Here is a 27,167-nt window from a genome sequence, read left to right on the forward strand (position 1 = left end):
TGACCCGTCATGTGACCCGTCATGTGACCCGTCATGGCGTCTCTCCTCAGGTAACGCTGAGACGTTGAAGCACGGGCCACGGGAGAAGAGGATCAACACCTACAAGAGGCTGCGCGAGTTCTGGAGGAGACATTACTCCGCCCACTACATGACTCTGGCGGTTCAGTCCAGAGGTACCAGCAGAACCATCTAAATGTTTCTGTTGCTGGAGGTTCTGGTGGCTCCGCTGATCAGATCAGCTCCAAGAAAAGCAGCAGAATAAACCCCAAAGTACTGATCCAATCTGTGATGTCATCACATGACGTAACTCTGTCTGTGTTCCATGACAACCTTCTGACTGCTGCAGAGTCACTGGAAACCCTGGAGGAGTGGGTGAGAGAGATCTTCATCCAGATACCCAACAAGTGAGGCTGCACGCACACACACACACACACATATACACATATACACACACACACGCACAGACACACACACACGCACATACACACAGACACATATACATACACACACACACATACACACAGACATACACACAGACACATATACATACACACACGCACAGACACACACACACGCACAGACACACAGACACACACACAGACACATACACACAGACACACACACACACATACACATATACACACACACACGCACAGACACACACATATACACACACACACGCACAGACACATACACACAGACACATATACATACACACAGACACACGCACACAGACACACACACACACACACACATATACACACACAGACACACACCCTATGTATGCTGTGATTGGCTCACCGTTAACCAATCAGGTTACAGACACCGCCACTTTAAATGAAACCAGCCAATCAAACGAGTTTCTGATGTTTTCGCAGCGGGAAACCCCGACCCGACTTCTCGCACCTGCAGCAGCCGTTTGACACTCTGGCCTTCCACAAGCTCTACAGAGGTCGGTTCTGATCCGTCTGACTGGTTCTGGATGGTTCTGATCTGTTTGACTGGTTCTGGATGGTTCTGATCTGTTTGACTGGTTCTGATCCGTCTGACTGGTTCTGGGTGGTTCTGATCCGTCTGACTGGTTCTGGATGGTTCTGATCTGTTTGACTGGTTCTGATCTGTTTGACTGGTTCTGATCCGTCTGACTGGTTCTGATCCGTCTGACTGGTTCTGATCCGTTTGACTGGTTCTGGGTGGTTCTGATCTGTCTGACTGGTTCTGATCTGTTTGACTGGTTCTGGATTGTTCTGATCTGTTTGACTGGTTCTGATCCGTCTGACTGGTTCTGGGTGGTTCTGATCCGTCTGACTGGTTCTGGGTGGTTCTGATCCGTCTGACTGGTTCTGGGTGGTTCTGATCCGTCTGACTGGTTCTGATCTGTTTGACTGGTTCCGGATGGTTCTGATCTGTCTGACTGGTTCTGGATGGTTCTGATCCGTCTGACTGGTTCTGGATGGTTCTGATCCGTCTGACTGGTTCTGATCTGTTTGACTGGTTCTGGGTGGTTCTGATCTGTGTGACTGGTTCTGGTTTGTTCTGATCTGTTTGACTGGTTCTGATCCGTCTGACTGGTTCTGGGTGGTTCTGATCCGTCTGACTGGTTCTGATCTTGTGAACATGCTGCAGTGGTTCCGGTCCGGAAGGTCCACGCTCTGACCATCAGCTGGGCTTTGCCCCCGCAGGTGAAACACTACAGGTGAGTCGGACCCAGTGGCGCCATTGAAACAGGAAGTCCCGCCTTCCTGTTGCTGTTCGCACACCTCTGCTGATATGCTAATGACAGAGCTAATGGGTAGCTTAGCACGTTAGCCCTGCTGCTAACTTTGTAGATGTTTAGCTTCATTCATGTAAATTAATTTTCTGGATACATTCAGAAGCGCCGACTTGCTGCTTGGAAACTTTCAGCTAAATAAAGTTTGTCTTTGTCAAATTTTGGTTATTGACTGTTAAGATTTATTCAGCTAAGACATTTATATTCAAGCTCTTATTTTGAAGTGAGTTCTGTTTCCTCTTCTCAGATATAAACAAATATTTACATTATTAACTCAGATAATGGAGGATTGTAGCGCTTGGAAACATAACTGAAGGTAATCACATCTGGAAATGGAGTTTTTGTTGCAGACCAGATAAAATTAGAGTAAATGATAAAGTTAACATAAAAGCTCTGAATCACTAAGGTCACCTTTTTCCATTCAAATCACACAACCTGGTTCTGCTGTTCTCCACCCTACATGGAGCAAATGGGATTTACTCTGTACCCAGAATGCATTGCTGCATTCTACTGTAAACGGTTTACAGTCCTACGACGGTCAGTCATCAAAACTCAGCAACTTTAAAAACCTGTTCCACAGAATCACAGGTGTAACGACAGGTCTGAGCCTGTTGAGGGCGATACACCACATGGTTGCACATTCTGTGTCCTTGACACATGGTGGGTATCAACATGGTTCAAGTTAGCGCTTTAGCATTAGCTGGTTCTAAATTAACCCTTTGCATCTCTTCAGAGGTGGAGCCACTGCGGACGTTAAAACAACGTTGGACTCGTTACCTTTACGTTGTCCTGTTCTCACGCGGCCGACTGCAAAAACAGACCAAACTTTCATTTTGTCATAAACCTTTTGTTTTTGGCTCTAGTGGCTTTTATTTGAAAGTAGTTCAACAGGAAATGGGGCAAAGAGAGACGGGAATCGAACCTGTGACCGCCGGCATGAGGACTAAGGCCTCAATACGTGGGTTGTGCTCTGCGCCGCCACAGCAGCCATTATCATTAGGGCTGTAGTGATACAATCTCACGATACGATATATATTGCGATATTCAGCAAACGATACAATCCAATACACTTTTGATTTTCTGAAAGATTTTAGAGGGACAGAGATTTAGGTGACATTTTGTGACTGTTATAGAGTTTAGATTTAATAAATGTAACTGAAACTGATTAAAAGCACCAACTACACAACACCTGGCTCTGGTTGGACACAGACTTAAAGTGGACAGCTGGACAGAATGAATCAAAGTGGTGAGAAAACATGTTTCTTTTAGTTAAACCGTACAAACTGCAGCTGTAAAGTGAACAAAGTGAACCAAGAACCTGCTCTGAAGAGTTTGATGCCTTTTTAACATCTGAAGGAACCACTCAGCCTGGGACCTGATCTCTGCTGGTGAAGCAGGAGGTGAGGGACCAAGGTGACAGTTGGATGTTACGATACTTGTGGATGAATATCGATTTTTTTCTAGGAAAGAAAATATCGATATATATCGTGAAATGGATATTATTACACAGCCCTAATTATCGTAACCTTTAGATGAGGACAGGCGGGTAGCGTCCCGGCAGCTCTGTTCATTTGAGGATTTGCAGCAAAAACATTTTATAAAGTAACAAGATTAACGTTCAGCTTTGCTTTCAGCTCTGCAGCGTTTAGGGAAACGGCGTTTATGACTTGGTGACATAAATGGTGAGAATTCTGGCAAAGTTGGCGATTTGATCAAATCATTAGACATGTCCGGAGGAAGGAGGTACGGGTTGGTTTTTAAGCTAACTAGTCCCAACGGTTGTAAGCGTTTAGACCAGGTGAGCTGCTTTCGCAGACGAGTTGGCAGAAGCCAAAACGATCAGCTGGACTCTCAGACGTCCGTCATGGCGCCTCCATGTGGTCAGGAGACTTGGCTGCAAAGGCTCAGCACTTTAGCATTAGCATAGCTAGCTTGTTGGTTAGCGGTGCCTGCCACTGCGTTCCAAATGTGTCCATCGGAACCAGAACCTCCTCTGCATCCCTCAGGGTGAAGCCTCTTCATTACATCTCCTGGTTGATGGGACACGAGGGAACCGGCAGCATCCTGTCGCTGCTACGGAAGAGGTGAGTTCTGGACGGCCTGGTTCTGGGTTCTGACCCAGTTCAGTCGCTGACCAGCTGTCTGGTTCCAGGTGCTGGGCTCTGGCTCTGTACGGGGGAAACAGCGAGTCGGGCTTTGACCAGAACTCCACCTACTCCATCTTCTCCATCTCCGTCACGCTGACGGACCTGGGCTACCAGAACTTCTTCCAGGTCTGGACCCGGACACGCCTGGCCCAGAACATCTCATTGAACAGCCGGTGATGACGATGTGGTTCTGTTTGCAGGTGGTCCACTTGGTGTTCCAGTACCTGAAGATGCTGCAGAACCTGGGACCTCAGCAGAGGTCCGACTCAGTCAGCCGTGAGGTTCTGGTCTACACTAATGAACAGAACCGCTCAGACAGTCCATTTGGTACCATGAGGAGGGAACGGTTCCTAACTAGAACCTGTCCCGTTTCAGGATCTATGAGGAAATCCAGAAGATCGAAGACAACGAGTTCCGGTACCAGGAGCAGGTACAGCAGGTTCTGGTGACCCAGGTACCGGCGGCAGGTTCTAGAACCCGTAATCAAGCCAGAACCTTCCTCTGTTCTGCTCCACAGACGGATCCGATCGAGTTCGTGGAGAACATCTGTGAGAACATGCAGCTGTTCCCCAAACCGGACCTCCTGACCGGAGACCAGCTCATGTTCCACTATGACCCCGAGGTGAGCCAGCCAGCCTGGTTCTGGTCAGGGTTCTGACCTGGTTCTGACCCGGGGTCTTTGTGCTCAGGTGATCGGAACCGCCCTGTCTCTGCTGACGCCGCTCAGAGCCAACCTGCTGCTGCTGGCTCCAGAGAACGAAGGCAGCTGCCCGCTCCAGGAGAAGTGGTTCGGTACCAGCTACAGCTGTGATGGTGCGACCCGGTCCGCCGCCCTCAGAACCAGACTGTGCCCTGAGCAGCTTTTCATGGTGTCCGTGCCCTCAGACATCCCAGAAGAGTGGGAGCGGCGCTGGGAATCCGACTTCGAGCTGAACCCGGACCTTCATCTTCCTGCAGAGAACCGCTTCATCGGTCAGTCGGCCTTCAGCTGGAGAGCGGTTCCGGTTCCGGTTCCGTCTGAGCTCCAGCTGGAGCCCAGTTCAGGAACCTGGAGTGGCTGGATCACTGTCTGATGCTGCTGGAGGCCTGGAGCCTGACGGTCTCACCTGTCTCTGCCGCAGCCACGGATTTCAACCTGAAGAAGTCCGACTGCCCGGACACGGAGTTTCCGGTCCGGATCCTGGCCCTGGAGCAAGGAGCTCTGTGGTACAAGAAGGACCACAAGTTCAAGATCCCAAAGGTGAGATGAGGAGAAATGACTCAGAAATGATTCCGATAGACCAGGTGAGGAGAGGCAGAACCGTTCCAGGTCAGCCTGATGATGGCGGACGTTCCCACAGGAGGATCAGGGAATGTTCTGGAGAGCTGACGGCATCTCCTCCTCACAATCTCTTTCAGCTTACATCCGCTTCCACCTGATTTCTCCCATCATCCAGGAGAGTCCTGACAAGTAAGAACTCACCTGAACACACACACGCTGCTGGGCCACCTAACCGGCCAAGCTGTAATCGGACCCACAGCCTTCAGTCCGCCGGTGACCGACTCGTCTTCCTCCCTCAGCCTGGTCCTGTTTGACCTCTTCATCAACATCCTGGCCCACAACCTGGCAGAGCCGGCCTACGAGGCCGACGTGGCCCAGCTGGAGTACAAGCTGATGGCGGGAGAACACGGCATGGTGATCCGTCTGAAGGGCTTCAACCACAAGCTGCCGGTGAGGACACCTTCTTTGCCGGGTCCGGTAGAACGGTTCTGCTGGAAGCCGTCGTGGTTTTGAGTGGCGCTCCTCTTCCTCACAGCTGCTGCTCAAACTGATCGTGGATCAGCTGGCGGACTTCAGCACCGAGCCGAGCGTCTTCGGCATGTTCGCAGAGCAGCTGAAGAAGACCTACTTCAACATCCTCATCAAACACGACCGGCTGGGGAGGTGGGCGGAGACAGCTGCCCGGCAGCCAATCAGAGCAGAGGGGAGGAGTCTTCTGTAACCAGGTGCTTCACCTGTTCAGGGACGTCCGGCTGGTGATCCTGGAGCACCACCGCTGGTCTGTGGTCCAGAAGTACCGGGTCCTGACCGAGGGTCTGCAGGTCCAACAGCTGATGGCGTTCGCTGCGGCGCTGAAGGACGAGCTTTACGCCGAGGGCCTGGTCCAGGGGAACTTTACCAGCGCTGTGAGACACACACACACACTGCGGTTCTGGGCGGCCCGGACCGGGCCGGCTGTCGGTAATGTGTGGCTGTCTCTCCGACAGGAGTCCATCGAGTTCCTGCAGTACTTCACTGAGTGAGTATCTGGCCACGAGGATGGAGAACCTTAACGTCAGAGTCCGGTGTGCAGGTCCAATCAGAACCAATAACGCAATAAAACCAATCTGTAGCGATCAATATCGATGGAAAACATCCGACCTGCACGGCATTGTGGGGGATGTAGGCAGAGGAAAGGCCTCTCAACCTGCCACTGCTAGCTAAGGATGGTTTGTGGTTACCTGGTTCTGACCCATTCTGACCCGTCCTGCTGGTTCTGACCCGTCCTGCTGGTTCTGACCCGTCCTCCTCTTTGTGATTTGTGTCCAGTAAGCTGCAGTTCCGGCCTCCGCCTGCAGAGGTCCCTGTGCAGTTCCGGGTGGTGGATCTTCCTCGGAGACACCACCTCTGCAGGGTGAAGTCTCTGAATCGAGGAGACGCCAACTCTGAGGTCACCGTGTACTACCAGGTGAGCTCCTGGTCCGGTTGGTTCTGGACTCAGATGGTGCCGCTGATTGGCGTCTCCTTGTTGGTTACCATGGAAACATGTGTAAATGTTACTGAGAGTTCTGTTTGGATCCGAACCGGGCCAGAATGTCTCGTCAGATGTGTCCTCTGTCTGGCCCGGTTTGATCCAGACCTTGATGAAGTTCTGGAGGTTCTGTTGGTCTCTGTGTTGCAGTCAGGCCTGAAGACGCTCAGGGAGCACGCTTTGATGGAGCTGATGGTGGTAAGTGAAATCCAGAACCTCCTGGGCCGCTCCAGAACCTCCTGGGCCGCTCCAGAACCCTGCAGTTCCTCAGAGTCCCTGTCTGGTTCCAGATGCTCATGGAGGAGCCGTGCTTCGACTTCCTGAGGACCAAAGAGATGCTTGGGTGAGTGGGTCACTACCGAGCCTGGCCAGAACCGCTCTGATCTGGTTCTTCCTCTCAGCCCGGCTGCTGCCACCTGCTGGTTCCAGCTGGTACAGCGTCCAAACTGGACCAGTCGGTTCTGGGTCAGATCGTTGGTCCAGAAGTTCTTCCCGTCCTCTTTGACCTGCAGGTACCAGGTGTATTCGACCTTCAGGAATACCTCGGGCGTTTTGGGGTTCTCTGTTACCGTGGAAACGCAGGCCACCAAGTTCAGGTGAGTAGGTTGCTTCTTGTAGTGGTGGCTAACGCTAACACAGCTGCTAGCTGCACAAATGCTAAACATTATCCTGCTAAGGTGCTACACCAACATGGAATTTAGTGGAAGCTAACGCTAAAGCGCTAACTTGCAGCTTCTGATTGGTCTGTCTGGAGGCGAGCAGGACCCATGAACAACCCACCATTAATCCGACTGGAAGTTCAGAAAAGAACCAGTTCAGTTCAGATCTTTTTCCAGAAAGATTCATTTCTGGGAAGCGAAGCGCGTTTTAAAATGTTAGCTAAAAATTAGCCCTGCTAGTAGCTGATTAGCGGTTTCTTGGTAACCGACCCAGCCGGTTCTGTTGGTTCTCCTCGTCGTCGCCTTCTGGTGGCGTGCCACTGTAACGCTAGCTCCACTGTGATGTCACTTCCTGTCTCAGCTCAGAGCTGGTGGAGCAGAAGATCGAGGACTTCCTGGTGAGCTTCGGCGGGCGCCTGGCGTCTCTGAGCGAGGAATGCTTCTCCGCCCAGGTGACGGCGCTCATCAAGCTGAAGGAGTGTGAGGACGCTCACCTGGGCGAAGAGGTCGACCGCAACTGGTACGAGGTGGCGACGCAGCAGTACCTGTTCGACCGGCTCAGCAGGGAGGTGAGCAGGAACCACCAGGGGTCCAGATGGGTCCCAGACTGGCTGGCAGGTTCTGATGGGTCCGGTCTGACCCAGTTGCATGTTGCAGGTTGAGGTTCTGAAAGACTTCAGCCGGGAGCAGCTGGTTTCCTGGTTCCTGCATCACCGTGGCAACTGCAGCAGGAAGCTCAGCGTGCATGTGAGTGCAGCCATGATGGTTCTGGTTCTGAAAGACACGCCTGGTTCTGAGGTCCAGTGGGGCGACTGGTTCTGCTGGTGAAAAGACTGCTAGACCTGAGCAGGACCAGAACCACAGAGGAGCTGGTTTGTTGTGGTGATGCTCACAGGAAGTGATGTCATCACCCTGTGTGTTTCATCAGGTGGTGGGTTTTGGGGTGGAGGAGAACGACCCGCCTCATCAGAACCCCAGTGGCTCCGCCCCCTCCTCCTACGGCCCGGTGAGCGAGCTGACCTTCCTGCCGGCGGCGGCGCCTGCCCTGAGGAACGCCACCCTCATCACTGACATCAGAGCGTTCACCTCCGCCCTCCCTCTCCACCCTTACTATAAGATCCTCAGCTAGGCCCCTCCCCTCCGCTCATTTCCATGACGACAGCCATATTCACTTCCTGTGGGCCGTCTCTGTAAATAGCAGCTTCTGATTGGTCCGTCTGGAGGCAAGCAGGAAGAAGCGCGACGACTGAATAAAACCGGAATCATTTTAACTGACTTCTGTTGTGGTTCTGATCCGCTGAACACCTGCAGCGCCCTCTACTGGTTAAGACGAGAACTGCAGCCATCAGCAGAACGGGGTCAGGGCGCAGCAGCAGCTGCAGCAGCAGCAGCAGCAGCAGCAGCTGCAGCACAACCGGCTGCATGGCAGGTTAGCAGTGACGGCCAGGAGCAGCAGGTCACTCTGCACGTTTTGTTCTCCAGCATTTTGACCGACAGGATAAAAAATCCGTCATCTGCTGTTTTTACCCATCAGATTATAATCATGTTAACATCATTAACTTCGGCTCCTGAGCCGCGTTTTTATGCGTTTAGTTAATATTCAGAGGTTGAACCTGAATCCAGATCCCGTCAGATGAATCCATCCAACCTTTTCTCCTGCCAAGGGCGGAGATTCCCTCTCCTTATTGGAGGAAGTGATGTCATCATCCTGTTTTTTTAATTGCTCTTAAAAAACGGACATTTTTTAAGAGCAATTTTGGGTTGGTTGACAAAATGTGACGTAAAATGAGGTTTAAATGATGTTGAAGGGCCAGAAATGAGCAGATTCTATCTGAGACCCACAGAGTCAAACTAAGAGTCAAATGTTTAGATCTGAGTTTGATTCACTTTCTGATCTAATCTCTGAAACGACTTCACAAAAACTTCATGCTGACTAAAAACGAGCTTTAATGAGCGACTCACTGGATAAAACTATAAATATCCATTTACTGCAGTCAGGCTCAGTACAAGTTATTTACATTATAACCTGAGTTGCTTTAAACTTTTCTCTCTTTTTCACGTTAAAACCTATAAATATGTAAGAATTTAATATTTGAGAAGTTTAATAATTTAAACTTAAGGCTCAGCACCAGAGGCGTCTAGAAAAATATCCAGATCTTATTTTGTGGTTTTAAAGGCGCTACGTTGAAGATGGTAAGAAATAAAGACATATTTTCTGTTGTCTCGCTGCCAGCTGCCTCTCGGCTCCCATACTGAGCTGTCGGCTAGTGCTAACGCTGAGCCGCTCCACGTTCAAACTCTTCTTATTAAATAAGATCTAGAGAGCGCAAGAAAACGTGTTGCATGTCTTTTGCTTTAGGTATTACTGGAGGGTTTCTGTTAGTGCTGCAGCTGTTAGCTATGGCTCTGGCTATTCCCTCACTAAAGAACACACCTTTTCATTTTCTTAAGGATGTAGATCTAATTAAATGAGATAAACGAGACCTAAAGTGATTCCAGTTTCCCTTGATGGCCAACCTGTTGAAACGAGCAAATTTTAAATGCTACGTAGCTGAACATAGACAACATCAGTAACAAGTAGCTACAAGCTACTTGTTAACAAGCTTAAGGTGCTGTATTGATATTAGCTAGTCATCTTTTAGCTAACATTACCTGCGAGTGTTACACTACCTATGAAGACTGTCCAAGGCGCAATAAGCAAGAAGTAACCAAACAGAAGGAAGTGACTGTTCTCATCCTCCCTCCTGCTGCAACGTCTGCCACCATGACAGGAGACAAAAACAAAGAGCAATGAGCATGCTCTGTGTTCCTACGTTCATGATTTATTCGCCAATTTAAAAAAAAGTGTGTATATACTTTTTTCCCCAATGAAATAAAGATAACAATAGCTACTATAGTGTACGCAGAGCATTACAAGAACACAGAACGTCTCTCAGTGAGGCTTCAGTCCTTTAGGATTCAGTAAAGATCCGTCCAGAAGAATCGGATCGTTCCTGAATGTCATATCACTAAATTGCACTTTGGTCACAGCGTTGTCCCATATCTGCGACACCTCAGTCAAAACCTCCACACAATAATTCAGCTCATGAGTGACAACTTGTTTTCATCGCAGATGCATCATGTGTCTCTGTACAGCTAGCTTAACTAGCATCACGTCCACAGATCTTACCTTTCTTTAAGCTTTCCTTCCAAGTGACGCTAAAAGTTGGACAAAGTCCCACCGTGATTTTACATGTCGCCATATCTATGATTTATGCAGCTATTATATTACTGACATTAGACAGACATCTTCTCCCCCTCAGAGGAAACCACTGCGCATGTCTGGAGCTCCGCAGCGAGTAAAGGTGGAGGCGATGGGTGACAACAGACACTACGTCACGTTATTGCTGGGATTTTACGGCGCCATCTTAAATCCCTGAACTTCACATTTTAACGGAAGAAAAGAGCAACGAGACTTGGATGTAAGGAGTAACGAGACAGTTTAGTAGAAATGTAGTGGGGCTGCTGTGGTGGCGCAGAGCACGACCCACATATTGAGGCCTTGGTCCTCATGCCGGTGGTCACAGGTTCGATTCCTGACCTAGTGACATTTGCCACATGTCTTCCCTCTCTCATTGCCTTAAAACTAAAAAAATACAATGTAGTGAAGTAGAAAGTACAGATACTTGCATATTAAATCTACTTGAGTAAAGTACAGATGCACAAAAAATTAACTTAAGTACTTCCCACCACTGCCGCCGGGCCTGGATTTGTTAAAACCGCAGACTGGTTAGCTGTTAGCTGGCTAGCAGTGGCAGCTAGGACAGCGACGCTGATGCTGGACTGAAGAAAAGTTTGGTAATCACTCAGAAATCATCTGTCAAACTGGCTCAGATTATCTATCAGTAATCATAATTAGTAATAATTAGTTTTAGAATTGACATCAAAGGTCGTTGAATCTTTGTGTGTAATTGGAATCAACCAACTGTAAATCCATAAACAGGAACTTTGGTGAAGTTTCTGCTACATTAATATGTGATGGAAACCAAGATGGCGGCCAACTTGTCATCTTCATGCTGTTGGATGTTTTGTGGCTCTTGGCCAGGAGTTCTGGTTCTGCTGATGACCTCTGACCCTCCGAAAGAAGCGAACCAAGGAAATAAACTGAAGTTGCTATTAGCTTGTGGTGGAAAGTCCCTGAACAGCTGCAACAGATTAGTTATTTGTCCAGAACAAATTCAGTACCTGAACTTTCTAAACAAGCTGGACGTATTCTGGACGTATTCTGGACGTATTCTGTGTTGGACTTTGACCTGAACTCTAGCGGCCGGTGGACTGAGTCCTTCCTACAGAGTCCAGGGTGGCTCATCATTTACCAGTTCAGTTTCAGGGACAGACTGAGGCGGTTATAAAGGAAACTACCTGCAGACCAGTTGGTCTTTTGTAATGGCAGACATGACCGTGACATCAACTCCAAACAAAGAGCTGGATTATAGGAAAGTCCTGCAGAGACATGGAGCAACTAGTTTGATTCATCTGCAGCCTGAATGTTTCTCTGATGGAAGATGTCTGGTCATTTTCCTCCCCTGCTCTAAAGAATCAGAGGCTTCAGTGAATCTGATTATGTTTTTATTTAATTTCTTCTCTGGCTGAAGGTCAGCTGATCTGGACCTGATGAGGTTTTGTTTGACCTCCAGCTGCAGGTCGTGAGCGTGGTGGCTCACGGTGGCGGCTCACGGTGGCGGCTCACGGTGGCGGCTCTGAGGAACAGATGAACGAATGCTGGGCTTCGGCTGAGCAGTTGGTAGGAATCCATCTTCTGGGGTTTTCAACCAGCACACAGTCTGAGCTGATGCCAGCCTCATCCCGGCTCGCCGGCGCCCCCTGGAGTCTGGCTGAATGAACTTTGTCCCACAGCCAGAGGTCGTGACCTCCAGATTGACCTGAGGACGACAGAGAACGTCAGCAGCAGAAATGTGGTTCGTTGAAGGTGGAGTGACGGAAACGTTCCCACCGATCCAGAAGGACTTCCTCCCCGCCAGCCTCCACATCCAGGCGGCGTCCTTCCTGGAGCGCACGCTGCTCAGGCTGCTGTTGAAGCTGAAACACAGCAAACATCAGACGCTTCAATAAGCCTTCAGCTGACCGCCAATGCTCTGACCTTTGGTAGGGTCAGAGGTCATACAGCACAGGGAGGTCAGCTGCTGATTCCTCCAGACAGCAAACATTTCCTCCTGCTCTCCACCCAACAGAGGAGCTTCTGCTGCCAAAGATCAAAGATTAGTTTGATCAATACTTAGTTTTGATGAAGCTAAACTAAACATGGTGGGCCCATGCATGGGGGGCAAGAGGTGTTCAATGCCTCCCATGGGCCCACCACCCGTCGAAGGGGCCAAAGAAGTCGGGTGTAGTGTGTTACGGGCGGCAGGGGATCCCCCTATCTGAACCCAAGCGGTGTTCTGTTGTTGGACTTCTGTGCTCGTCACGGATTGTCCATCACGAACACCATGTTCAGGCATAAGGGCGTCCATATGTGCACTTGGCACCAGGACGCCCTAGGCCGCAGTTCGATGATTGACTTTGTCATCGTCTCATCAGATTTGCGGCCGTATGTCTTGGACACTCGGGTGAAGAGAGGTGCGGAGCTGTCCACTGACCACTACCTGGTGGTGAGTTGGCTCCGGTGGTGGGGGAGGAAGCCGGTCAGACCTGGCAGGCCCAAACGTGTAGTGAGGGTCTGCTGGGAACGTCTGGCGGAGTCCCCTGTGAGACGGAGCTTCAACTCTCATCTCCGGCAGAACTTCGAACACGTTCCAGGGGAGGTGGGGGACATTGAGTCTGAGTGGATCATGCTCCGTACCTCCATTGCCGAGGCAGCCTATCGGAGCTGCGGCCGCAAGGTCGTTGGTGCCTGTCGCGGCGGCAACCCTCGAACCCGTTGGTGGACACCTTCGGTGAGGGATGCTGTCAAGCTGAAGAAGGAGTCCTACCGGGCCTTTTTGGCCTGTGGGACTCCAGAAGCAGCTGATGGGTACCGGCGGGCGAAACGGCATGCGGCTCAGGTTGTCGCTGAGGCAAAAACTCGGGCGTGGGAGGAGTTTGGAGAGGCCATGGAGACAGACTTCCGTACGGCTTCGAGGCGATTCTGGTCCACCATCCGGCGTCTCAGGAGGGGGAAGCAGAGCAGCACCAACACTGTTAATAGTGGGGATGGTGTGCTGCTGACCTCAACTCGGGACGTTGTGGGCCGGTGGGCGGAATACTTCGAAGACCTCCTCAATCCCACCAACATGCCTTCTGTTGAGGAAGCTGAGCCTGGGGACTCTGGCCTGGGCTCTCCAATCTCTGGGGACGAGGTCGCCGAGGTGGTCAAAAAGCTCCTTGGTGGCAGGGCCCCGGGGGTGGATGAGATCCGCCCGGAGTTCCTTAAGGCTCTGGATGTTGCGGGGTTGTGTTGGCTAACGCGACTCTGCAATATCACATGGACATCGGGGGCAGTTCCCCTGGACTGGCAGACTGGGGTGGTGGTCCCCCTGTTCAAAAAGGGGGACCGGAGGGTGTGCTCCAATTACAGGGGGGTCACACTCTTAAGCCTCCCTGGTAAGGTCTATTCAGGGGTCCTGGAGAGGAGGGTCCGTCGGATAGTCGAACCTCGGATTCAGGAAGAGCAGTGTGGTTCTGGTTCTGGTCGTGGAACACTGGACCAGCTCTACACCCTCAGCAGGTCCTGGAGGGTTCTGGGAGTTCGCCCAACCAGTCTACATGTGTTTTGTGGACTTGGAGAAGGCGTTCGACCGTGTCCCTCGGGGGGCCCTGTGGGGGGTACTCCGGGAGTATGGGGTACCGGGCCCTTTGATACGGGCTGTCAGGTCCCTGTATGACCGGTGTCAGAGTCTGGTCCGCATTGCCGGCAGTAAGTCGGGCTCGTTTCCGGTGAGAGTTGGACTCCGCCAAGGCTGCCCTTTGTCACCGATTCTGTTCATTACTTCATGGACAGAATCTCTGACCAGCCGAGGTGTTGATCCGTTTTGGTGGCCTTAGGATCACATCTCTGCTTTTTGCGGATGATGTGGTCCTGTTGGCTTCATCAGATCGTGATCTGCAGCTCTCACTGGAGCGGTTCGCAGCCGAGTGTGAAGCGGCCGGGATGAGGCTCAGTGCCTCCAAATCCGAGGCCATGGTCTTGAGCCGGAAAAGGGTAGAGTGCCTTCTCCGGGTCAGGGGAGTCGTCCTGCCTCAAGTGGAGGAGTTTAAGTATCTGGGGATCTTGTTCACGAATGAGGGAAGAGGGGAACGGGAGATCGACAGGCGGATTGGGGCAGCGTCTGCCGTGAAGCGGGCGCTGTACCGGTCCGTCGTGGTGAAGAGAGAGCTGAGCCAAAAAGCGAAGCTCTCGATTTACCGGTCGATCTACGTTCCCACCCTCATCTATGGTCATGAGCTTTGGGTCATGACCGACCAGATCACAGATACAAGCGGCCGAAATGGGTTTCCTCCGCAGGGTGGCTGGGCTCTCCCTTAGAGAGAGAAGCTCGGTCATCCAGGAAGGACTCAGAGTAGAGCCGCTGCTCCTCCACGTCGAGAGGAGCCAGTTGAGGCTCGGGCATCTGGTCAGGATGCCTCCTGGACGCCTCCCTGGTGAGGAGTTCAGGTCCCACCGGGAGGAGGGGAGACCCAGGACACGCTGGAGGGACGATGTCTCTCTATGGCCTGGGAACGCCTTGGGGTCCTGGAGGACCTGGAAGAGGCTGGGGAGGGAAGTCTGGGCCTCCTGAGGCTGCTGACCCCGAGACCCGACCCGGATAAGAGAGATGGATGGAAGATTAGTTTTAATAAAGTTTAGTTTCATCAAAGTTTAGTTTTATTCTCTCGTGGTTCTGTTTCTGTCCACTGTTGACTTCTCTGATCAGAACCCGACCTGCTGGAGCTCCAACAGTTTATGGGATGGCTGAGTGTGAGGTTACCGCGGTAACAGTCAGAACTGAGCCTCTGTATTTTCTCCATTTTCTCCTCCCAGTTGATCAGTAAAAACATTTAATAATCAAAATAACTAAAAGCCTAAATAATCTAATGAACCTGAGTTGGTTTATTGGTCATTAGATTATTTAGGCTTTTTAATCGGAACCAAGCTGAACTTCGACCCTCATCACCGCAGACGGTTCGGTCAGAGTTCATGTTCCACCTGCTGAGGTCAGAGGTCAGGAGGTCCATCGGAACCAGACGGTACTTACAGCAGAGAGCAGGTTCTGTGGGCGCTGGCCCAGCTGGCCACGGACCGGCTCACCATGTGGCAGCGCCCCCTGTAGGCGGTCCAGCCCTCAGGACACACGCTGGACAGGGTCAGCACCTGGAAGGGAGAACAGCTGGTCTGTAGAACCTGTCCAGAACCAACCCAGAACCTGGATGGGCACTGTTGGACCTCCAGCCATGTATCAATCCCACAATGCACTGTGTTAACCTTCAGCAGGAGACTCCAGTCTCATTCTGTGGCGATGCTTCACCAGAGGACCAGGAAATGAAAACGCCACCAGTTTCTGATCCAAACGCAGCATCATGATGGTTGCCATGGCAACTGGGACAGAAGAGAAGCATCTCTGAGCTGCTCTGCTTCTGCTGCTGAGCCTCGGTGTTCAGATTCGTTTCCTTCTTTGTTCCAGTTACATTAACTGACCCGACTTCACTACTTGGTCAAATTAAACTTTCTACTGGTTCACTGGAAATATTCCCCCCCTCGCTGCTTGTCCAGGCTCTGACTGCCACCGTTTTGTCAATAATTAGCAGCTCCTGGATCCAGGCTCCGCCCCACCGTGTGGCCGCTCCTCTACAGGAAGCTGCTCTCAACGCGACTCAGATCCTGGTTCAGTGAGTCTCAGATCCTCCAGTCTGGTTTCTAAACCTTCCACTGAATCTGCTCTAGTCCAGAACGACCTGTTGGTGGCGCTGCTGAGGGAAATGCTGCTTCACCAGGTCTGTCCACCAGGTCCTGTCTCTGGCTCAGCTCATATTTATCAGGACGTTCTGCGTTTGACCGCTGATTGTTAGCGTAGCAGCTAATATAAACACTGATTGTTAGCGTAGCAGCTAATATAACCGTTGATTGTTAGCGTAGCAGCTAATATAAACACTGATTGTTAGCGTAGCAGCTAATATAACCGCTGATTGTTAGCATAGCAGCTAATATAACCGTTGATTGTTAGCGTAGCAGCTAATATAACCGCTGATTGTTAGCATAGCAGCTAATATAACCGCTGATTGTTAGCGTAGCAGCTAATATAACCGCTGATTGTTAGCATAGCAGCTAATATAACCGCTGATTGTTAGCGTAGCAGCTAACGTTTCTTCCTGTTTTGTAATGAGAGCTGATGAGAAACCGCTGTTAGAGGAGAAGTGAATTAAAAACCAGAGGATTTAGTGAGTAAAGGTCAGTCAGGATCAGAGCTGGAGCTGCTGGTCTTCAGTCTGTTTCCAGCTCAGCTTCTCCATGTCGGTGTTTAGCTATAAAGATGCTACGAGTCAGAGCCCAACATGCTGAAAATGGCTTTTTATGAATGTGAAGGAAACATTTATGTATTTTCTATTAACTTTTGGATAATTTCTCTTTTATTCTTGGCTTTAGCCTGTGAACCAGGACGTCTCAGAAGTCATTGAGTTCTCCCAGTGTGACCAGCAGACTGAAGCCTGTGACCAGTGTTCCCAGTATAAGAAATACATGTTTTATTCTTTCACTTTTTGTGTATTTTTAAATATCTCAATCTGAAGTATTAGTGTATTAATGTAGCTTTTGTAATGAAATAAACATAATTTACTCTGTTAGAATTATTTTCACTCTTTGCTGTCAATAGCAGAGTTGACATACAGTAATAAATATTTAATCTCTGGAAAAAAGTAAGAAAAATATGTAGTTTAATGTTTGACAATGACTGATTTATAAATCAAAAGTAATTTCTCAATAACGTATAAAAAATACAGGAAAATTATTTGTTTGTCTTGAAATGTTAAATGTACATTAAATTATGTAAATATATTCTTTAATAAAACTGTAAAAGTTTCTGTTCATCAATTCAATATAAAATGATCAGAATCTATCAAATCAAACATTGAGCTCTTTATTCAGAAAACTATTAAATAATCACATCCAAAGTTAGAAACTGTCTTTAGTCATTTCTCTGATTACCGAATATATTAATGTGTGAGAAAATGAATTAAGTTAAAATACTTTGTAGAACGGCACTTTATAAAGTTCGGTCCATTCACTTGTATTAGCTACTGGCAGAGATGCCACATTCAAGATGGCGGACGTTGTTACGTATCGCAGCAACGGCCGGCCCGCTCCATGACCTCTGACCCGCTCCATGACCTCTGACCCGCTCCATGACCTCTGACCCCCTCCTGTCTATGGTCGGCTGCCTGTTCCCGCCCACAGACGTCCCCCATTGGACCGGCTGGCAGCAGGTCTGGTACCTGGTTCTGAACAGCAGCTGGATGATCCAGACGGAGCTCAGCTCAGCGTTCCGTAGCCACACAGTCCCAACTGGCTGAACTCGGATCTCCGATCGTCGCTCAGGTTTAGCTCATCTGAGTATTTTCCCTCATTTCCTGCCACAAAGTAACTGAAAATACACCTTAACCTCCCGGGTTCTTAACGCCGCCGGCCGGGTCCGAATGCCGTCATTCATCCTGCAGCTCGGAACCAGAGGACGGAACCAGAGAATCGGAGGACGGAACCGGAGGACGGAACCAGAGGACCAGAGGACGGAACCAGAGAATCGGAGGACGGAACCAGAGGATCGGAACCGGAGGACAGAACCAGAGGACGGAACCAGAGGACGGAACCAGAGGACCAGAGGACGGAACCAGAGAATCGGAGGACGGAACCAGAGGATCGGAACCGGAGGACAGAACCAGAGGACGGAACCAGAGAATCGGAGGACGGAACCAGAGGATCGGAACCAGAGGACGGAACCGGAGGACAGAACCAGAGGACGGAACCAGAGGACCAGAGGACGGAACCAGAGGACCAGAGGACGGAACCAGAGAATCGGAGGACGGAACCAGAGGATCGGAACCAGAGGACAAAACCAGAGGATCGGAGGACGAAACCAGAGAATCGGAACCAGAGGACAAAACCAGAGGATCGGAGGACGGAACCAGAGAATCGGAGGATGGAACCAGAGGACGGAACCAGAGAACCAGAGGACGGAACCAGAGAACCGGAGGACGGAACCAGAGAATCAGAGGACGGAACCAGAGGACAAAACCAGAGAACCGGAGGACGGAACCAGAGAATCAGAGGACGGAACCAGAGAATCGGAGGACGGAACCAGAGGACGGAACCAGAGAACCAGAGGACGGAACCAGAGGACGGAACCAGAGAACCGGAGGACGGAACCAGAGAACCAGAGGACGGAACCAGAGAACCGGAGGACGGAACCAGAGAATCAGAGGACGGAACCAGAGAATCGGAGGACGGAACCAGAGGACGGAACCAGAGAACCGGAGGACGGAACCAGAGGACGGAACCAGAGGACGGAACCAGAGAACCAGAGGACGGAACCAGAGGACCGGAGGACGGAACCAGAGAATCAGAGGACGGAACCAGAGAATCGGAACCAGAGGACGAAACCAGAGGATCGGAGGACGGAACCAGAGAATCGGAGGACGGAACCAGAGAACCGGAGGACGGAACCAGAGAACCGGAGGACGGAACCAGAGAACCGGAGGACGGAACCAGAGGATCGGAGGACGGAACCAGAGAATCGGAGGACGGAACCAGAGAACCGGAGGACGGAACCAGAGAACCGGAGGACGGAACCAGAGAACCGGAGGACGGAACCAGAGGATCGGAGGACGGAACCAGAGAATCGGAGGACGGAACCAGAGAATCGGAACCAGAGAACCGGAGGACGGAACCAGAGAACCGGAGGACGGAACCAGAGGATCGGAGGACGGAACCAGAGAATCGGAGGACGGAACCAGAGAATCGGAACCAGAGGACGAAACCAGAGGATCGGAGGACGGAACCAGAGGATCGGAGGACGGAACCAGAGAACCGGAGGACGGAACCAGAGAACCGGAGGACGGAACCAGAGGATCGGAGGACGGAACCAGAGAATCGGAACCAGAGGACGAAACCAGAGGATCGGAGGACGGAACCAGAGAACCGGAGGACGGAACCAGAGGATCGGAGGACGGAACCAGAGAATCGGAGGACGGAACCAGAGAACCGGAGGACGGAACCAGAGGATCGGAGGACGGAACCAGAGAATCGGAACCAGAGGACGAAACCAGAGGATCGGAGGACGGAACCAGAGAACCGGAGGACGGAACCAGAGAACCGGAGGACGGAACCAGCGTCTTCTGAAGCGAACATCTGGATCAGAACCAGCTTCCCCTTTCAGACCAGACGTGTCTCTGAAACCACCTGACTGTGGAGTCAGCAGATCCTGGTCCTACTGAAGGACATCTGGACGTCCTGATGAGTTCAGACGCTTTAGGCAACACCCACCTGCTGTATACCAGAGCTCCCAGCGTTCCCAGTGCTCCCAGTGCTCCCAGCATTCCCGGTGCTCCCAGCGTTCCCGGTGCTCCCAGTGCGTGCTCCCTCAGAGCTGTGTGTGTCTCCAGGTAGCGCCTGGTCCTGCGGCTCCGTCTCGTCCAGGGAGGGCCGGCGCTCCGGGACGTCTCCTCTGGGAGGGAGGGGCTGTTTCTCCCAAAGAAGCTCTGCCTCAATATCGGTCACTGGGTCTTCATCCTCCTCCGGTTGAGGAAGAGGAGGAGGCTCTACCTTTAGGTCTTCTGGGTTGCAGCGTCCTGGCAGACGGAGATCAGGGAACCAATTCAGAGAGGAGGTGAAGCTTTCACCTGAAACTGTAGCACTTGGTTCATCATCAGTTCATCGCCCAGGTAACTAACTGTAGACAGGCTGACGGCTCCCCCTACAGCCCGACGGCTCCCCCTACAACCCGACGGCTCCCCCTACAGCCCGACGGCTCCCCCTACAACCAGACGGCTCCCCCTATTGGCCAAAGGCTCCCCCTACAACCAGACGGCTCCCCCTACTGGCCAGCTGCTCCCCCTACAGCCCGACGGCTCCCCCTACTGGCCGACGGCTCCCCCTACTGGCCGACGGCTTCCCCTACTGGCCAGCTGCTCCCACTACAGCCCGACGGCTCCCCCTACAACCAGACGGCTCCCCCTACTGGCCGACGGCTTCCCCTACTGGCCAGCTGCTCCCCCTACAGCCCGACGGCTCCCCCTACTGCCCGACGGCTCCCCCTACTGGCCAGCTGCTCCCCCTACAGCCCGACGGCTCCCCCTACAACCAGACGGCTCCCCCTACAACCAGACGGCTCCCCCTACTGGCCGACGGCTCCCCCTACAACCAGACGGCTCCCCCTACTGGCCGACGGCTCCCCCTACTGGCCGACGGCTCCCCCTACAACCAGACGGCTCCCCCTACAACCAGACGGCTCCCCCTACTGGCCGACGGCTCCCCCTACTGGCCGACGGCTCCCCCTACTGGCCAGCTGCTCCCCCTACAGCCCGACGGCTCCCCCTACAACCAGACGGCTCCCCCTACAACCAGACGGCTCCCCCTACTGGCCGACGGCTCCCCCTACTGGCCGACGGCTCCCCCTACAACCAGACGGCTCCCCCTACAACCAGACGGCTCCCCCTACAACCAGACGGCTCCCCCTACAGCCCGACGGCTCCCCCTACAACCAGACGGCTCCCCCTACAACCAGACGGCTCCCCCTACTGGCCGACGGCTCCCCCTACAACCAGACAGCTCCCCCTAGTGGCCGACGGCTCCCCCTAGTGGCCGACGGCTCCCCCTAGTGGCCGACGGTTCCCCCTACAACCAGACGGCTCCCCCTACAGCCCGACGGCTCCCCCTACTGGCCGACGGCTCCCCCTACTGGCCGACGGCTCCCCCTACAACCCGACGGCTCCCCCTACAGCCCGACGGCTCCCCCTACAGCCCGACGGCTCCCCCTACTGGCCGACGGCTCCCCCTACAACCAGACGGCTCCCCCTACAGCCCGACGGCTCCCCCTACTGGCCGACGGCTCCCCCTACTGGCCGACGGCTCCCCCTACTGGCCGACGGCTCCCCCTACAACCCGACGGCTCCCCCTACAGCTCAACCTACAGACCAAAACAGAAATGGCCTCTGCACTCACCTGAGCGGGGGTCAAGGATCTCCACGGCGGCGGTGTTTCTCTGACCCATGACGGCGTTCTGAGGGTTCCTCAGAGTGACGCTGAAGGCCTCGTGGTTCTCCTCCAGGCCGTCGTCCAACGGGAAGACGCTCCAGGTTTTTACGTTCACACCTGGAGCCAACAGGATGTAACGCATCAGACTGGCAGTGGACCAATCAGGACGGAGAACCGGCGTTGGACCTGACCTGTGTCGAACTGGATCAGAGCGGCTGAGCTGTGGGTGAAATCCCGGCCGGCTTTGGCCGATCCTTCCTCCACCTGCGCAGCAAGCAAAGCTCTGCTCAGTTATTCAAATTAGTCCTGATCCGATCCGGTTTCCATCAGAACTCTGCTGGAGGAGTAAACTTCCTGAAGACCCAGCAGCTGGTTCTACCGGGATCATCTGGACCACAGGAGCTTCCGAGTTTCAAGGTCCAGTCAGAACCGGGTTCAGTCCAACACGCTGGGAAAACGTGGAACTGGACTGTGGGGCTGAACCCTGTAGAACCTGGTAAGTTCTGACCTCTGTGGGTAAACCTTTGATCTGCTCAGATTGGTTCTGGTTTGATAGTTTATCCGATTCGTTCCAACCTGGACTCACCTGGATGGAAACGTAAGCCGGGTCGGCGCTCCGCCCAGCACGTTGGATCTGGATCTGCAAAGTTCCAGAAGTCTCGCAAGTTCTGTAGCAGCTGGCTGACAACTGGACCCGGGACCAGAACAGCTCCAGCCTGCAGGACCGGAACCAGAACCAGAGTCTGGGACCCAAACCAACAGGTACTGAGTCACGTGACTGGAGCGGACACCTACCTGTGAGGTGGAGCTCCATTTCCTGCCGGGTCCACGAGTCGGAACCAGAACCCGTCGGCCGTCACATCCACATCAATCGGTACGATGTAGAGGACGGAGCGCCGGTCCAGATCGCGCTGGGTGAAACGCTGGCTGATGGCGGACCCTGCAGGACGAGGAGGGGATAACCTGGGGCCCGACGCCAAGAGCCGGCGCCGAGACCCGACGCCAGAACCCGACGCCGTGACCCCATGCTGTGACGTGACGCCAGGACCCGACGCCAAGACCCGACGCCAGGACCCGGCGCCATGACCCGACGCCAAGACCCGACGCCGTGACCCCATGCTGTGGCCCGACGCCATGACCCCATGCTGTGGCCCCATGCTGTGGCCCGACGCCGTGACCCCATGCTGTGGCCCCATGCCGTGGCCCGACGCCGTGACCCCATGCTGTGGCCCGACGCCATGACCCCATGCTGTGGCCCGACGCCATGACCCCATGCTGTGGCCCGACGCCGTGACCCCATGCTGTGGCCCCATGCTGTGGCCCCATGCCGAGACCCGACGCCGTGACCCATGCTGTGCCCATGCTGTGGCCCACGACCCGCTGACCCCATGCTGTGGCCCATGCTGGCCCCATGCCGTGGCCCGACGCCATGACCCCATGCTGTGGCCCCATGCCGTTGCCCGACGCCGGACGGGTTCTAGCTGTTGGACCCATAGGGGTAACACGGGGCCCAGTGCGTTCTGGTGCTGACTGAGTTAAAGACAGGAGGAGAAACGGACCAGAAAAGGAGGTTCTGACCCGCTGCTAAACCTCTGGTTCTACCTGTGGCTGCATTCTCCAAGGATCCGAACTGAGGCGGCGTGATGATGGAGAACTCCAGGAGTTCTGCTGGGCTGTCCGGGTCCGAGCCCCGCAGGTGTCTGCTGGTGATGAAGATGCCATAGCGGCCGGCGCCGAGGTCCGTCACGGTACTGGGGCTCTCCAGGCAGTCCAGACTGGGAGCGGCCCGGTCCACCTGTTCCACCTGGGTCCAGAAGAGACATGGGTCAACCAGGAACCCAAAAGACCGGGACCAGCACCGACTGGACTCCATGCCTCCAGTGCAGAGCTCAGCTTGAGTTCTTCTGATTTCTGGATCCGTTTTCAACAAAACTCCAGAATGAAAAAACAGAATCAGTTACAGAAAGTTCTTAAAACGGTATTTGACCCATCGTCTCGTTTAGCGAAGGAGTTCTAGGTTGGAACACAATCGCTAATTATGCTACAACAAGCTGTAAGAAACAAAAAGATCCAAATATCCTGATCAGGGAGATGTTTGATGTATGGAGGGATCTCACTGCACCGCTAATGTGGGGGGTGGGGGGGTCACTGTACGGCTATAGGCAAGGGGGGGGGGTCACTGTACGGCTATAGGCAAGGGGGGGGGTCACTGTACGGCTATAGGCGAGGGGGGGGTCACTGTAAGGCTATAGGCGAGGGGGGGTCACTGTAAGGCTATAGGCGAGGGGGGGGTCACTGTACGGCTATAGGCGAGGGGGGGGTCACTGTACGGCTATAGGCGGGGGGGGGGGGGTCACTGTACGGCTATAGGCGAGGGGGGGTGGGGGGGGGGGCGATAATGGCCCCAATCAGCACTCTGTCCACACCGAGGTCCAAGTTTGGAAACTCCAGATGGAAACTGTGACACCTGAACATCCTCATACATAAATGTCCAAAATGACATTTATTTATTTTGCCATTTTGATCCATGAGCAGAAACTTTATTCAACAGATTTATTCTATGTTCCAGTTCGTACCTTCAGCCCCCAACGTGTTTAGAAGGAAAATTATTCTAATTTCTCTAAAGGTTCTGTGGAGGTTCTGTGAAGGTTCTGTGGAGGTTCTGTGGAGGTTCTGTGGAGGTTCTGTGAAGGTTCTGTGGAGGTTCTGTGGAGGTTCTGTGGAGGTTCTGTGAAGGTTCTGTGGAGGTTCTGTGAAGGTCCGGTGAAGGAAAACCTCACGGTGCAGTTCCACTGTATGACCACCAGGTGTCACCATCAGTTCATGCTGCAGACTCAGCCGCTGGAATCAGCAGAAGCAGGACCACCTTAGACTCGGGATGGAAAGGTTCTGCTCAGAGGTTCTGGAGGTTCTGGACCGGCAGGTGAGCTCGTCAGAATCGGATCTGGATTTGAAGACTTTTCTACATCTGAGGTTCTAGACCATTTCTGCAGGACGCAGAGACCCACACAGACAGTTTCAGGCCGGTTCTGACTTCACCCCTTGTTGGAACCGTGAGGTCCAGTCCGGATCGGACCTCACGATGAGGCTGATGGGGCCCTGAGGGGAGGAGCTGGATGGGGCCCCAGCTGGACCGCTGCAGGTTTACCTGCTGCTGCTCACCTGGATGCTGAACACTGCAGGCTCCTCCTTCAGCTGGCCAAACTCCAGGTAGCCTCTGTTGGTTCCGTCGCTTGGCAGGAAGTAGAACCGGTCCGGCCGCGCGGGCCGCCCGCCTCGTGCCGGTAAGCCAGGTCCAGCTGGTCGATGTCGGTCTGGAGGAACCTGGGCGGCGAAGGGAGCGGCGCTCCCTCAGCAGAAGCTTTCCGTACCTGGGCAGCAGCGTGATCACAAAGGTCAGGTCGGAGGCGGCGGTGTCCGGGTCCGAGAGCCGCAGAAGGTCAGGGGTCACGGCAGCGACGGAGCCGTCCCGCAGACGAAGGCCGGCGTTGGTGCTGAGGGTGGGAGGGATGCGGTCGCTGCGTTCAATGGTGAAGAGGAGCGAGCCGGAACGGGACGAGGCGCCGTTGGTGACGACGAACCTGCAGACAAAACACATCCGTGTTCAGTGATGTGCAGCGCCCTCTGCTGGGTGGATGAGCGTACATCATGAGACCCTCACAGGTTTGATTCTGCACTCATTAGGAGAAGGCTCCCTGCTGAGCTCTGCTACGACCCAACGTCTGGTTCTGGTTCTGGTTCTGGGTGAGCTCCCAGTAAGACAAGGATGATGAGGACTGGGTCACAGGAGCCCACATAAAAATAGCTGGACAGGCTGGTGTGTGTTTGCCCTGACAGCTCCGTGCCGATCTGTCCTCACCCTGCAGCGCACACACACACACACATATGCACACACACACACACACACACACATATGCACACACACACACACACACACACACGCTGCGCAGCAGCATCTGGCGGCGGCGGCCATGTTTGCCCAGGGACGGCCGTCTGTCAGTTTGGCCCCTAATTCATCATCTGCTGTCACTTGAACACTGAGGCCTGGAGGCTCTGATGGTCAGGCGACCCGAAACAATCTGCTGAGCCCAGAACCAGCTAACGACCTGACTCACCAACAGCCTGGACCGGGCCCACTGCGGGACCGGGCCCACTGCGGGACCGGGCCCACTGCGGGACCTGGACCGGGCCCACTGCGGGACCTGGACCGGGCCCACTGCGGGACCGGGCCCACTGCGGGACCTGGACCGGGCCCACTGCGGGACCTGGACCGGGCCCACTGCGGGACCGGGCCCACTGCGGGACCTGGACCGGGCCCACTGCGGGACCGGGCCCACTGCGGGACTGGGCCCACTGCGGGACTGGGCCCACTGCGGGACCGGGCCCACTGCGGGACTGGGCCCACTGCGGGACCTGGACCGGGCCCACTGCGGGACCTGGACCGGGCCCACTGCGGGACCGGGCCCACTGCGGGACCGGGCCCACTGCGGGACCGGTAACTGGGCCCACTGCGGGTCCTGGACCGGGCCCACTGCGGGACTGGGCCCCCTGCGGGCCCGGGACTCGTTGGACCGTCGGGTCGCTGTGTGTTGCCCATCAAATCCCAGTGAATGTATTTGGTTAATTGAAATTAAAATTCCTGAAGGATTGGTCTGACAGCCTTCTTTCTATTGGTCTGGCAGGGCCACACAAAGTAATTCCACGGGCCACTTGTGGCCCCCGAGCCGCCCTTTGAGCTTCTCTGCTGTCAGCATAGAAACGGTCTGGACACAGAAGCTGATCATGAGTGGGACCAGAAGCCTGGCGTGTGGTCCGTCCCCCGCGGACCGGGTCGAAGTGTGAAGCGCTGACCCGGTTCTGTGGATCAGGCAGAAAGCGTAAAGTTCTGGCCCGGTTCTGATCCGATCGGCTGCAGCCAGGATTGTGACAGGAACTGGGCCGGCTGGCTGCTCGCCTGCGTTGGCTGAGATCGGCGGTCTGCAGCCAAGCAGGCGGCGGTTCGCGGTGGCGCGGTTCTGGGTGACAACCCGGACCTGCGCACACCGACCTGCCCCTCCCCCACCCGCTGCTGCCAAGTTGGCTATAAAAGCCCCCCCCCTCCCCCCCATCTGCCCCCCGGCTTGTCTCGCTGCCCAGCGATCCGTCCTAATGTGCTGCAGCCGTTTTCAGGGGACAGAAACGTGGAGACGGAGAGGTTCTGATGGGTTCTGATTGGATCCGGATCAGCTCAGGTGTTTCTGTAAATGTGTGATCAGAACCAGAACCCGCTCCAGGAGTGCGGCCTCACCTGAACGAGTCGACGTCCGAGTCGTGGTCGTTGCTGTGGGTGTAGCACACTCGGTGCGCCGCCACGTCCAGCTGGGTGAAGCGGGTCAGCGGGCGGCCGGGTCGGCGCGCGGCGTGGACCAGGCCGTGTCGGGGCGGGCCGGACACGGCGAACACCAAGTCCTCGGGTCGGCCCGCCGAGTCCAGCGCCAGCAGGACGTCGGTGTTCAGGACGAGCCGCTGTCCCTCCCGCAGCGGACGGCCGGGTCTGCAGGACGATCTGACCTGGAGGCGTTCACAGGAAGACCGATGTACTGAAACCGACCAGAACCAGAACTACTTCAGCAACTTGTGAACACT

The 27,167-nt window shown here is 53.9% G+C and overlaps 2 protein-coding genes across 2 annotated transcripts in view; one reads left to right on the top strand and one right to left on the bottom strand.

The window, feature by feature from the left end:
- The window catches only part of LOC103463285 (nardilysin), a 19,684-nt gene extending 11,065 nt beyond the window's left edge, over positions 1-8,619 (top strand). The window contains exons 8-31 of the mRNA XM_081604354.1: positions 51-173; positions 347-404; positions 879-952; positions 1,627-1,696; positions 3,778-3,855; positions 3,924-4,044; positions 4,119-4,177; positions 4,294-4,348; positions 4,436-4,540; positions 4,608-4,731; positions 4,804-4,890; positions 5,040-5,157; positions 5,315-5,368; positions 5,479-5,629; positions 5,715-5,842; positions 5,922-6,084; positions 6,166-6,197; positions 6,488-6,626; positions 6,840-6,887; positions 6,980-7,032; positions 7,202-7,285; positions 7,710-7,917; positions 8,006-8,095; positions 8,277-8,619. Coding sequence (XP_081460480.1) covers positions 51-173; positions 347-404; positions 879-952; positions 1,627-1,696; positions 3,778-3,855; positions 3,924-4,044; positions 4,119-4,177; positions 4,294-4,348; positions 4,436-4,540; positions 4,608-4,731; positions 4,804-4,890; positions 5,040-5,157; positions 5,315-5,368; positions 5,479-5,629; positions 5,715-5,842; positions 5,922-6,084; positions 6,166-6,197; positions 6,488-6,626; positions 6,840-6,887; positions 6,980-7,032; positions 7,202-7,285; positions 7,710-7,917; positions 8,006-8,095; positions 8,277-8,477 — 2,423 coding nt within the window. The 3' untranslated portion in view covers positions 8,478-8,619. The remainder of the gene's footprint in view (positions 1-50; positions 174-346; positions 405-878; positions 953-1,626; positions 1,697-3,777; positions 3,856-3,923; positions 4,045-4,118; positions 4,178-4,293; positions 4,349-4,435; positions 4,541-4,607; positions 4,732-4,803; positions 4,891-5,039; positions 5,158-5,314; positions 5,369-5,478; positions 5,630-5,714; positions 5,843-5,921; positions 6,085-6,165; positions 6,198-6,487; positions 6,627-6,839; positions 6,888-6,979; positions 7,033-7,201; positions 7,286-7,709; positions 7,918-8,005; positions 8,096-8,276) is intronic.
- Positions 8,620-11,939: 3,320 nt separating this feature from the next.
- The window catches only part of frem1b (Fras1 related extracellular matrix 1b), a 44,198-nt gene continuing 28,970 nt past the window's right edge, over positions 11,940-27,167 (bottom strand). Inside the window, 14 exon segments of the mRNA XM_081604353.1 lie at positions 11,940-12,270; positions 12,342-12,427; positions 15,559-15,674; positions 19,833-20,137; positions 21,510-21,659; positions 21,734-21,806; positions 22,129-22,258; positions 22,338-22,482; positions 23,145-23,346; positions 24,705-24,820; positions 24,823-24,897; positions 24,900-25,123; positions 26,830-27,066; positions 27,068-27,092. Coding sequence (XP_081460479.1) covers positions 12,074-12,270; positions 12,342-12,427; positions 15,559-15,674; positions 19,833-20,137; positions 21,510-21,659; positions 21,734-21,806; positions 22,129-22,258; positions 22,338-22,482; positions 23,145-23,346; positions 24,705-24,820; positions 24,823-24,897; positions 24,900-25,123; positions 26,830-27,066; positions 27,068-27,092 — 2,081 coding nt within the window. The 3' untranslated portion in view covers positions 11,940-12,073.

The sequence above is a fragment of the Poecilia reticulata genome, unplaced genomic scaffold, assembly GCF_904066995.2.
Source record: "Poecilia reticulata unplaced genomic scaffold, P_reticulata-male-v2 Scaffold_35, whole genome shotgun sequence".
Taxonomy (NCBI): Eukaryota; Metazoa; Chordata; class Actinopteri; order Cyprinodontiformes; family Poeciliidae; genus Poecilia; species Poecilia reticulata.